At 42.8% G+C, this 12875-nt stretch overlaps 1 protein-coding gene across 1 annotated transcript in view; it reads right to left on the reverse strand.

The window, feature by feature from the left end:
- Positions 1–12875, reverse strand: part of slc7a2 (solute carrier family 7 member 2) — a 182337-nt gene that overhangs the window by 72348 nt on the left and 97114 nt on the right. The window contains exon 3 of the mRNA XM_067986949.1: positions 10827–10982. Within this exon, the coding sequence (XP_067843050.1) occupies positions 10827–10982 (156 nt within the window). The remainder of the gene's footprint in view (positions 1–10826; positions 10983–12875) is intronic.

Here is a 12875-nt window from a genome sequence, read left to right on the forward strand (position 1 = left end):
TTATAACTAGAGGCATAGAGTACAAAAGCAAGGAAATCATGATGAACCTTTATAAAACACTGGTTCGAACACAACTGGAGTAGTGTGTCCAGTTCTGGACACCGTCCTTTAGGAAGGATGTGAAGGCCTTTGAGAAGGTGCAGAGGAGATTTACTAGAATAATTCCAGGGATGAGGGACTTAAATTACATGGATAGGCTAGAGAAGCTGGGATTGTTCTCCTTGGAACAGAGAAGGTTGAGAGGAGATTTGACAGAGGTGTTCAAAATCATGAAGGGTCTAGGCAGAGTAAATGGAGAGAAACTGTTCCCATTGGCGGAAGGATCAAGAACCAGAGAGCATAGATTTAAGGTGATTGGCAAAAGAATCAAAGGTAGCATGAGGAAAAACTTCTTTACGCAGTGAGTGGTTGGGATCTGCAATGCACTGCCTGAGGGAGTGGTGGAGGCAGATTCAACCATGGCCTTCAAAAGGGAACTAGATAAGTACTTGAAATTAAAAAATGTGCAGGGCTACGGGAATAAGGCGAGAGAGTAGGACTGGCTGGATTGCTCATGCACAGAGCCAGCACAAACTCGATGGGCTGAATGGCCTCCTTCCTTGCTGTAACCTTTCTATGATTCTATCCTAGAATCCTGCATGATACACCTCTGATGGACTTAGCAGTACCTGAGAGCAGGTCTCTGGATTCCTAACTCGTAGCAGGTAGGTAGGTAGGCATCTTTTTGGGTCTTTCTCTATACCTAGCAGGAAAATTGAACAGACTGGGGCTTTTTTCTCCAGATAAGAAGACCTGATAGAGGTCTTTAAGATTGTGAAAGGGTTTGATAGGGTAGACATAGAGAAGATGTTTCCACTTGCAGGGGAGACCAGAAATAGGGGCCATAAATAATATAATTAATAAGTCCAATAGGGAATTCAGGAGAAACTTGAGCATAAACAGCGGCACGGGCCTGTTGGGCCGAATGGCATGTTTTTATGCTGTGCATTCTATGTAATTATGGTAATGATTTGGAATAGGGTCATGCGAATTAAAGAGCGAGTGGTGGGGGGGAAAAGAGAATTTCTTCCCTACCACAATGGTGCTCGTGTGTCCAGTGTGCAAGACAGTTACGAAGACCAAGGTTGCTTCCATTGCCACCCTAGCTATTAAGCCACTTGTTTATTAGATGCTGACAAGTCTGCATTTATTGTTTGGCCCTAGTTGCGTGGAGGAAGTGATGTAGTGATTGGTTTCATAACTGAGTTGCTTAGCAAGAGGGCATTGAGGTCAACCGTGTAATGTGGTCAGGTGGGCAGAAAAGTGGCAAATGGAATTAAATCCAGAGAAGTGTGAAGTAATGCATTTGGGGAGGGCAAAAAGGCAAGGGAGTACACAATAAATGGGAGGATACTGAAAGGTGTAGAGGAAGTGAGGGATCTTGGAGTGCATGTCCACAGATCCCTGAAGGTAGCAGGACAGGTAGATAAGGTGGTTAAGAAGGCATATGGAATACTTTCCTTTATTAGCTGAGGCATAGAATATAAGAGCAGCAAGGTTATGCTGGAACTGTACAAAGCACTGGTTAGGCTACAGCTTGAGCACTGTGTACAGTTCTGGTCACCACATTACAGGAAGGATATAATTGCACTAGAGAGAGTACAGAAGAGATTTACGAGGATGTTGCCAGGACTGGAGAATTTTAGCTATGATGAAAGATTGGATAGGCTGGGATTATTCTCTTTGGAACAGAGGCTGAGGGGTGATTTAATTGAGGTGTACAAAATTATGAGGGGCCTAGATAGAGTGGATAGGAAGGACCTATTTCCCTTAGCAGAGAGGTCAATAACCAGGAGGCATAGATTTAAATTGATTGGTAGAAGGATTAGAGGGAAGCTGAAGAAAATCTTTTTCACCCAGAGGGTGGGAGGAGGTCTGGAACTCACTGCCTGAAAGGGTGGTAGAGGCAGAAACCCCCAACTCATTTAAAAAGTACCTGGATGTGCACCTGAAGTGCCGTGACCTACAAGGCTATGGATGAAGTGCTGGAAAGTGGGATTAGGCTGGGTGGCTCATTTTCGGCCGGCACGGACACGATCAGCCGAAGGGCCTCCTTCTGTGCAGTAAATTTTCTGAGACTGGAGTCACATGTAGGCCAGGTAGGCGTGGGAGGTTCCCTTCCTTGAAGGATATTAGTGAACCAGTTGGGTTTTTATGACATTCTGGCTGTTTTCATGATCACTTTTTCTGGTGCTCGCCCACAAATTACTAGATTTACTGAATTGAATCTCACAATTCGCCACAGTGAGTTTTGAACTCATGTTCTCTGGGTTGCTATTCTTATTCCAAACATCGACTAACTTTAAAAAAAATACAGCTCATTTGCTTGTTCCATTTCCACCAACATAATCCTCCAGCAAGGAAAGCGAATAAGTGAAACTGTTGCCTCCTGCCCATTTCCAACAATGTACTGGGAGAAGGTACAGACCTATTACACATCAGATACAGATAAATTAACTCACTTCAGTACTTCCAGTGGTATAACACAAATTTCAGAAGTGGGTACAGAGTACATCGTTTACATTATTTATTTTCTAGTGGTGCCTTTTCCAACATTTTGGAGTAGACTTTTTTTTACAAGTACTAGTCATTCCATCATGATGTCATTCAGAAGTTACACTGTTGCAGGGTGGGGGCTGCTGTACTCTGGAAGTGGGGGAGTGGTACATATTTTCAATAAAAGACTTTTGCCCAGGAAGCACTTTTTTTTAATTGGTTCTTGGAAAATAAATAATTACCGTTTCTCTTATACACTGCAGCTGGAAGATAAATAAACAGATAGCACAGTTGCATAACTTTTTTTCCTGCAAACAATAATTGTCTTAGCCCACTACAAATAAAGCCTCTCCCTCTGAAGAAACAATTGATAAGTTAGTAATAGTTTTCATGTGAAATCTTACTTCCAAAAGCTTCTTAAATTCATCTTCCAGTTTGTTTTCAAATCATTTGGAAAAACAAACTCAAATACTATTATTGCCCGTGCAAAGGGATGATTCAACTTTAGCATGGAGAAAAACATTCTATCAATGATTACTGTGTTTGAATTCACAGTATAAAGAAAAGTAAACACCACTATCTCTGAGCTCACCTTCCATGAAGTGAAAAATAAGCAGTTGGCAATAATTTTCATATGTAACTTTTACTCAAAAAGCTTCTGAAATTTATCTTCTAACTTGTTTTCAAATCATTTGGAAAAAGAAACTCAAATATTGTTACAGCCTGAGCAATGACATGCTTCAGCTGTTAGACTGAGAAATGAAAAAACACTTCATTGTTATCAAGTTTTCAGTACAAACAAAAAAAAACCCACAAGTGCTGTAATCATCTCCCTCTCCCTGGCTCCCTCTGAGCCAGCCTCTCCCTCTGAGCCAGCCTCTCCCTCTGAGCCAGCCTCTCCCTCTGATGTAAATATTAAGTACTTGATAGTTTTTCTAGGTAAAGTTTCACATTTAAAATAGTATCAAAATTTGTTGAAGACAAAGTAACTCAGAACAGCATGAGGCATGACAAGCTTTAAGTTGTTACTGAGAGAATAATCCTGACGCATGTTGGGAAATGATGTACTCTACATGTGCTTGACTACAGCATCCAGGAAAAATATGAACTGTAAGCCCAGGCTTTTGAGTGGAAAGCTTATTTAAAGTATTCAAAAGCTGCCAAATGCTGCGTGTGGGCCCCTTCTGGGAGTCTGGGCTGGGATCGTGGCTTAGATCCCTGAAGAAAAACAGTATTTTAAAAATATATATATATTTAAATGCATCCTTAGTACCCCACCCACCCACCCACCCGGCTACACTTGTACCACAATTTGTGCCCTTTGGGGCAAAGTGGGTGCATTGGATGCACTCCTTTGGCGCAGGCACCTGCCAACATCATGGAAAGTAAGGGACCTCTCCTTGTGAAGTTTGGTAAGATCAGTGCCAGAAGTACTAGGAGGGAGCACTGTATTTTTGGTGTATTACTTGTGGCACATGGAGAGTTAGCAGATACGCACATTTGGCCCATCACATTTATACTGGTTCCAGCTCCTCAACCAAAGTTCTTTATTCTAATTTCATTTTCCCATATCCTTCACTTCTTTTTCCAATACTTACCCTCAGTTTAAAAAATATGTTCTCGGGTTGTGTCCAATGCTGGTAAGACTGCTTTTGTTTCCCATCCCTAGTTGTCCTGAGAAGGTGGTGCTGAGCCTTCTCATGGAGCCACTGCAGTCCTTGTGGGATAGTGATCCCACAATGATTCAATGGTTTTAGGTAGGGAATTTCAGTATTTTGACCTAATGAAGATGAAGGAATGGCGACATATGTCCCAGTCAGGATGTTGTGCGACTTGATGGGGAACTTAGAGGTGATGGTGTTCCCATGACATTGCTGCTCTTCTCCCTCTTAGTGGTAGAGTGCACAGGAAGGGAGGTGCTGTTGAAGTAACCTGATGAATTGCTGCTGTGTATCCTCTTGATCATACGTACTGCAGCCACAGTGGACCAGTGTTGGAGGGAATGGATACTGAGCCTGCTGACAATTAAGCAAATGCTGCTGGACTGTTTCATTATCAGCAGAGTTGTTTATGGAGCTGAACACTGTGGAATTATCAACAAACCGCTCCACTCTTGATCATATGACAGAGGGAAGGTCATTGATGAAGCAGCTGAAGATGGTTGAGTCAAAGATGCAGTGATGTCCTGAGGCTGTGAAGACTGGCATCTGACAACTACAGCCATCTTCCTTTATGTCAGGTTTGACTCCAGCAACTGAGGGGTTTCCTCCATTGACCTCAGTTTTGTTAGAGCTCCTTGGTGCTATACTTGGTTGAATGCTGCTTTGATGTTGAGGGCAGGGGGAGATTGATGTGTGGAAGGGGGAGGTGGAGTCTGGGAGAGCATGGAAGGTCTAAACCAGAGGACCACTTCTGCTCCTCCTGGAACCACAAAGGAAAGTGAAAACGTTACCTGGAGGGTCTCTTCAGCTTTCTGATCCTCATCATGCTGACCTTCATCTAGTGGGAAAGCTGCAGCAGCTTCCTCACTCAGGCCGAAGTTAAAAATCGCTGTCGGGGCCCAATGACATAATCAGACCCCGATTAGCATATAAGAATTAGGAGTAGGCCAGTCGGCCCCTCGAGTCTGCTCCGCCATTCAATAAGATTGTGGCTGATCTTTGGCTTCAACTCCACTTTCCTGCCTGATCTCCATATCCCTTGATTTCCCCTGGAGTCCAAAAATCTATCTATCTCAGCCTTAAATATATTCAATGACTGAGCATCCACAGCCCTCGGGTAGAGAATTCAAAAGATTCACAACCCTCTGAGTAAAGAAATTCCTCCTCCTCTCAGTCTTAAATGGCCGACCCCTTATCCTGAGAATATGCCCTCTAGTTCTAGACTCACCAGTCAGAGGAAACAACCTGTCAGCATTTACCCTGTCAACTCCCCTCAGAATCTTGCATGTTTCAATGAGATCACCTCATTCTTCTAACCTCCAGAGTAGAACGGGCCTATACTCTCAATCTCTCTGCATAGGACAACCCTCTCATCCCAGTAATCAATCTAATGAACCTTTGTTGCACTGCCTCTAAGGCAAGTATATCCTTCTTTAAATAAGGAGACCAAAACTGTACACTGTACAAAGCCCTGTACAATTGCAGCAAGACTTCCTTACTTTTGTACTCCAACCCCCTTGAATAAAGGCCAACATGCCATTTGCCTTCCTAATTGCTTGATGTACCTGCATGCTAATTTTCTGTGCTTCTTGTTCGGGGACACCCAGATCTCTCTGAACACCAACATTTAATAGTTTCTCACATTTGAAAAAAATTAATTTTTGTACTATTCTTCCTACCAAGGTGAATAACCTCACATTTCCCCACATTATACTCCATCTGCCACTTCATACCCACTCACTTAACCTTTCTATATCCCTTTACAGGCACTTTGGGCTCAATTTTGCAATGGTGGCGCGTTGGCAGCAGGGGGTGAAGATGCACGTGGCAAACCCGTATGAACAAAACTTACCATTTCTGATGCGATCGCATGTTGATTGATGATAATTAACGTCCTCTCTGGGTTTCGCGCCGGCGGCCAACCTGATTGACAGACTGGCTGCTGTCAGGAGCTGCAATGCGAGGGAGAGGGGGGACAAGAAAGAGAGCGAGCGAAACATCATCTGGCACTGGAACGGAAGACCGGAGGTGGGGGGAGAGTAGAAGATCCGCGCTGGACTGGAAGTTGGGGGTGGAGGGGAAGAGGGGCGTGCAGACGGGGACATTGGAGAGGGAGACATCGGATGCAAAGGTAGGTTCATTTTGTATTTTCACTTCCGTCTATGGTTTTTTATTTAATTTATTTAGTTTCTTGTTCCCTGATCTGGTCCGGTTTCACCAGGCGTGAATCAGAGGCCGTGGGCAAGCTGCCCAGGTAAGTTAACAATCGTTTTAATGACTTACTCTGTCACACGTAAAGTGCCTTAAGTACCTCAATCAGATACTTTTTAACTGTCAGCCCGCCGGCTCTAATTGCCGGCAGGACTTCCGTTTTCGGGTCGCACACAGGGAAACTCAGAAATCGGCAAGTTGGAGCCGGCTTCTGGACCCGAACAGGATTTCCGCAATTTTCGGAGCCCCCCTGCCCCCGCAATTGCCTCCTAAAATCACCCCCTTTGTGTCCTCCTCACAGCTTATCTTCCCACCCACCTTTGTATCGTCAGCAAACTTGGATAAATTACAATCAGTCCTTTCATCTAGGACTTTAACATAGATTGTAAATAGCTGAGGCCCAAACACTGATCCTTGCGGCACCCCACTAGTTACAGCCTGCCAACCTGAAAATGATCCGTTTATCCCTACTCTCTGTTTTCTGTCTGTTAACCAATCCTCTATCCATGCTAATATGATGCCCCCAACTCTATGAGCCCTTATCTTGGGTTGCAACCTTTTATATGGCACCTTATCGAATGCCTTTTGGAAATCCAAATATACTACGTCCACTAGATTCCCTTTATCTACCCTGCTAGTTACATCTTCAAAGAACTCTAATAAATTTGTTAAACACTATTTCCCTTTCATAAATTCATAAAACAATGTTGACTCTGCCTAATCATATTATGATTTTCTAAGTGCCCTGTTACCACTTCCTTAACAATGGATTCCAGTATTTTCCCGATGACTGATGTCACGCTAACTGGTCTGTAGTTCCCTGTTTTCTCTCTCCCTCCTTTCTTGAATAGCAGGGTTACATTTGCTACCTTCCAATCCGCTGGGACCCTTCTAGAATCTAGAGAATTTTGGAAGATCATAACCAATGCATCCACTATCTCTGCAGCCACCTCTTTTAGAACCCGCGGATGTAGGCCATCAGGTCCAGGGGATTTGTCAGCTTTTACTCCCACTAGTTTGTCCAGTACTTTTTCTCTACTCATATTAATTGTTTTAACTTCCTCACTCTCATTTGCCCCTTGGTTCCCCATTATTTTTGGTGTGCTTTTTGTGTCTTCTTCTGTGAAGACAGATGCAAAATATTTGTTTAACATATCTGCCATTTCCTTATTCCCCATTATATAATTTCTCCTGTCTCGGCCTCTAAGGGACCAACTTTTACTTTTGCTACTCTCTTCCTTTTCACATACTTGTAGAAGCTCTTAGTCTGTTTTTATGTTTCTTGCTAGTTTACTCTCATTCTATTTTCTCCTTTTTTATCAATTTTTTGTTCATCCTTTGCTGGTTTGTAAAACTCTCCCAATCCTCAGGCTTACTACTATTCTTCACAACATCATAAAGCCTTTTCTATTAACCTAATACTATCCTTAACTTTAGCTAGCGACGGATGGATCACTTTTCCCGTGAAGTTTTTATTTCTCAATGGAATGTATATTCGTTGAGAATTCTGAAATATTTCTTTAAATGTCTGCCACTGCTTATCTACCATCATGCATTTTTAATCCAAGTGAATTAAGACCCTGCCATCTGAGTGGGCGGCTTTGCCGCATGTCCAGAAATATTATTTAAAATGGAAAGCTGCAGGATCCAGGCTGCTTCCCAGCTGGTAAGTAACCCAGAGCATTTTAGTTGCCCGGCTTCCGGGACAAAGAATTGAAGGATGCCAGAGTGGAGCTGGCGCCCAGAGGAAGTGGGAGGGAGGAAATAAGGAAATAGAAGAGGGAAGGGTGATGGGGAGTGGGAGGAAAAAGGGGAGTAGGGAAGAGGGGAAGGGGTAAAGCTAGAGGGGAAGTGGGAGGGAGAGGAGGAAGTGGGCATGGGAGGAGGATGGAGAAGATCTGTTTTTCTGTGAGTTAATCTGTCTCTATCCCCCATTTCTAGCTCCCTGTGTTTGTCGCTCCCCGATCTCTTTCACCAATCTGTGTTCCCCTGGTGTCTTGCCTCAATCTGTCCTCTTTACCTGTGTTTCTGGCAAGTCTCTCTTCTCTATTGCTCTGTTTATCTATTCCCTGAACCTCTCTTCTCTATATATATTCTCTTCTTCTGGCTCCAATCCATCTCGCTCACCTTCACGTTCTAGTCTGGCCAATAAGTCTGAAGACAGAGGAAAAACTTTGAAAGGCGTCAGATTTTTAATGGGATCAGGATTCCATTAAGCCTTCTGGTAAAAATGAAGTGGCAATTGGACCGCTGCTAAGCGCCTAATTGAAGAGGTGGGCTACTGAGAAACAGTAGACTGGGCTGAGAGCTGCGGAGCAGTAGTAGACAACAATGGAGATGAGGGCCATGGAGCACAAAATGGGGGATGGAGACGTGATTGGTCTGGGTTGAGCCGAGCACAGAACATGCCAGTGGCTGTATAGCAAGGACAGGCAGTAGCTTCGTTTGACAACAATGAAGTAAAGGAGGAGAAAGAAAAATCAACTGTGGCTTTCCGAGGAAAAGGGAGCCAGGAGGAACAGGAGTTTTCTCCGACTCCGCGGTCATCACTATTAGCTTGCCTTCCCACCCCCCCACCCGCTCCTACCCCACTCCCGGGACTTACTTTAGGACCACTATTAGTGAGGCAAGAGGCCCAACATTTGTAATCTTGAATGCCCGAGCAGCCTGTGGAGGCGTGACAGGTGCCGGCAACTCATGCATAAAATGTTAATGAGGCCTAATTCACAATTCCAGTGTAAATCTAAGGATATTATCACTAGTAGGAGACAATAAGTGCGTGTTAAGTCAAATTTAAAGGGATGGGACAATTTTAAGAGGAATGTTGGAACGTGGAAACAAAAATTTAGAAAGCTTCTGGAGAGCATTAAAATTTACCAGTAACCTTTGCCAAGGCTGAAGCAGCATAGAATTAAGAAGTAGCAGGCCAGGCTGAAGGGAAAAGGACCCTTTGTTGCAGTTGGCCTCCTCGTTGATAGCTGCTAAATTCAAGGTGGTGCTGAAACAGATGCTTGTGAGGAAAGTTTACCTCTGTGCCACTCCACAGCACTTCCCATAAGTCAGCACTCTGACATGCCTGCAAGAAGGAGCAGCCAAGTTTCAGGCCACAGCCGACCATTATTATCCTTGCACAGGTGAAAGCTCCGTGCTGCATGGCAGCTGCTGTTGTCCTTGCAGCAGAGGGATGAGCTTGGATCTTTCCTTCTACTGATCCAGACTCTGAAAAGGTAGGTAACCACAGTCATTCCCAGATGGGTTAGCCAGATTCTGCAAAAATGGGTGGTGGTATCTTGGCAGGTGCAGCCAAACTAACACCGCTGGCTCCTGATCACCATGGCCTACCTTCCCTCATGAAATATCATATAAAGCACAATATATAATGAGTGGGTTGCTTCTGAAGAACTTTCCAGCGTAAAGATTACACAGACATACATATCTCGTTGTTGTGCTAACAGGGATCTGCTGTGCAGGCATCATCGGGAAAAGGAGCCTCCACCAACAACGTCCGCCAAAGTAAGGATTGCTACCTTTCTTTGCAATGGTTGGGTTGCAGGAGTGGGTGAGAGGGCTCAGAGCACCTTTTGGGCAGCCTGAACTTACTGGCATCCTTTTACTGATCCCCTCTTACTATGAACATATCAGCTTGAGGGATTCCTGTTGGCGAACGCTCTGGTGTCAATAAAGGGAGCTGGATGCAAAATAAATAACTGCATCTGGCACTAACATTCATGAAATCTTAAGTACCAGCTGGAAAATCACAGAAAGGGCCTTTTAAAAGGCGTGATACACTTACGTTAACAGTACAAGGGCCTTTTAAATGCCTTCCTACTTGCAGATCTACCAGAGGTCATGTTCCCTGCCAGGTTTCATTGGCATGCTGGCGACTTCTTGTCCAGCATGCCCCTAGAGGAAAAAAAGGTGTAGAGCCCTTCTAGGCTTCCTTTTGAATACATTAATGATGTTCCCGCCTGCGTCCCGCAGGAGCTTCAAATGCCTGCCCCAGGCCCATCTCAAATATTAAGCGGGACTGTAAGCAAAAGCAGGAATCCAGCAGCACTAGAGATGCGAATCATCCCACTAATTTTAATATATGGATGTGATCAGGAGGGTAGGATTGCACCACTTTACGAGTATAAAATTCATGCGAAAGATATTTGCTAAATGATTTCCTCCAGTTGGCTGGAACGCCTATTCCAAAGGTTTCTGGACAACAAACTATTAATGAAAAATTGTTCATTTTAGATTGCACTTAACTTCTGTTTGTATCACTGTGCACGTATCTTATATCTTAAATGTGATCTTATGATCCTGTGCTGCAGTAAAGCACAATAGACATTTCCCCCATTGTATATGCATTACAATAAATGCCTTTCTCAGCTTACTGTAAAATTACATACTAAAAGTTCATTCTCACTATACCTGACAATAATAATATAAGACACACTGCAAAGAAGTCTGGGTATTCTGCTAATCCTGGTGAATTCATCCTGAAGTATGTGCCAAAGAAAACTCCAATCTGTTTGCCAAGCAGTTCATCAAAAGTACCGCTCCATGCCCTGGCAACACTTGAAGTACCTAGGTGCAAAGACAAATTAAAGAATAAAATTGAGTTAATTTATAAAACATTCACATTAGTGCTTCACTTACAACCTGCAGAAACTAATAAAAGCAAACTGTGGATAATCAAATGAAGAAAATGTTCATTAGATGAATAATTGTAGTCTGGATCTTGACACCATTCCAGGCAACCACTAGTTGGCTTACCTCAATTTAAATTCCATTTGGGAAGGCTCCTTCTGTTTTTTCTCGATTTCTGGAACTGTTCTTGGTAAGGTTAGCTTACACAAACTATAATTATTGATCTACAAAGGATAATGCTCAAATACTTCACTGGAACACTTTGAACTTGTCACATTAAGAAGCATTACTCCAACATGAGCATACTTCTGCAAGAAACCTGTGCATTTTAAAGAGATGACCTACAAATCAGTGACGTTACAGAATGAATGCTTATTTCTCTTTGCTATTTTAATGGAAATGTTAATCTTTTAACAAAGGCATGAGCCATTAAAATCAAGGGCTAACCTCTCCATTAAAACATCAGGGAGAGGAATTTGATCTGAGCTTGTTAAGCATTTGTATTATTGTGTCGACATTATAATTTCCAGGCTATGTTATTCAAAAGGTTATGCCTGTTTCACTCTAAATTCTTGCACCATGTTTCCAGTAAGCAACTACTATGGGTTATTATTGTTTACAAAGATTATAATATAAAATGATTTTTATATACATTAAAAGGTATGACGGTAGACAGGCAATGGCTAGCATTTAAGGAATTAATACATAATTTGCAACAAATATATATTCCTTTAAGGCACAAAAACCCAACAGGAAAAGTGGTCCAACCGTGGTTAATAAGAGAATTAAAGATAGTATTAAATCAAAGAAAGAGGCATATAAAGTTGCCAGAAAAAGCAGTAAGCCTGAGGATTGGGAGCATTTTAGAATTCAGCAAAGGAGGACCAAGAAATTGATAAAGAAAGGGAAATAGAATAGGAGAGTAAACTAGCGAGAGACATAAAAACAGACTGTAAAAGCTTCTATAGGTATGTAAAAAGGAAAAGACTGGTGAAGGCAAATGTGGGTCCCTTACAGACAGAAGCGGGAGAATTTATAATGGGGAATAAGGAAATGGCAGAGAAATTAAACAAACTCTTTGTATCTGTTTTCACGGAAGAAAACACAAAAAACCTCCCAGAAATACTAGAGAACCAAGGGTCTAGCGAGAATGAGGAACTGAAAGAAATTAGTATTAGTTAAAAAAAAAAGAGTACTAGAGAAATTGATGGGACTGAAAGTTGATAAATCCCAAGGACCTGATGATCTTCATCCCAGGGTTTTGAAAGAGTTGGCTATAGGGATAGTGGATGCATTGGTTGTCATCTTCCAAAATTCTAGAGATTCTGGAACGGTTCCTGCAGATTGGAGGGTAGCAAATGTAACCACACTATTTAAGATGGAGGGGAAGAGAGAAAACAGGGAACTATAGACCTGTTAGCCTGACATCAGTAGTAGGGAAAATGTTAGAATCTATTATAAAGGATGTGATAACAGGACACTTCGAAAATAATAGCAGGGTTTGGCAGAGTCAACATGGATTTATGAAAGGGAAATCATGTTTGACAAACCTATTGCAGTTCTTTGAGGATGTAACTCGTAGAATAGATAAGGGGGAACCAGTGGATGTGGTGTATTTGGATTTTCAGAAGGATTCCGATAAGGTCCCACACAGGAGGTTGGTGAACAAAGTTAGAGCACATGGAATTGGGGGTAATATACTGGCATGGATTGAGAATTGGTTAACAGACAGAGAACAGTGAGTAGAAATAAACAGGTCTTTTTCAGGTTGGCAGACTGTGACTAGTGGGGCACTGCAGGGATCGGTGCTTGGGCCCCAGCTATTCACAA

The sequence above is a fragment of the Heptranchias perlo genome, chromosome 1, assembly GCF_035084215.1.
Source record: "Heptranchias perlo isolate sHepPer1 chromosome 1, sHepPer1.hap1, whole genome shotgun sequence".
In the NCBI taxonomy this organism is placed as follows: Eukaryota; Metazoa; Chordata; class Chondrichthyes; order Hexanchiformes; family Hexanchidae; genus Heptranchias; species Heptranchias perlo.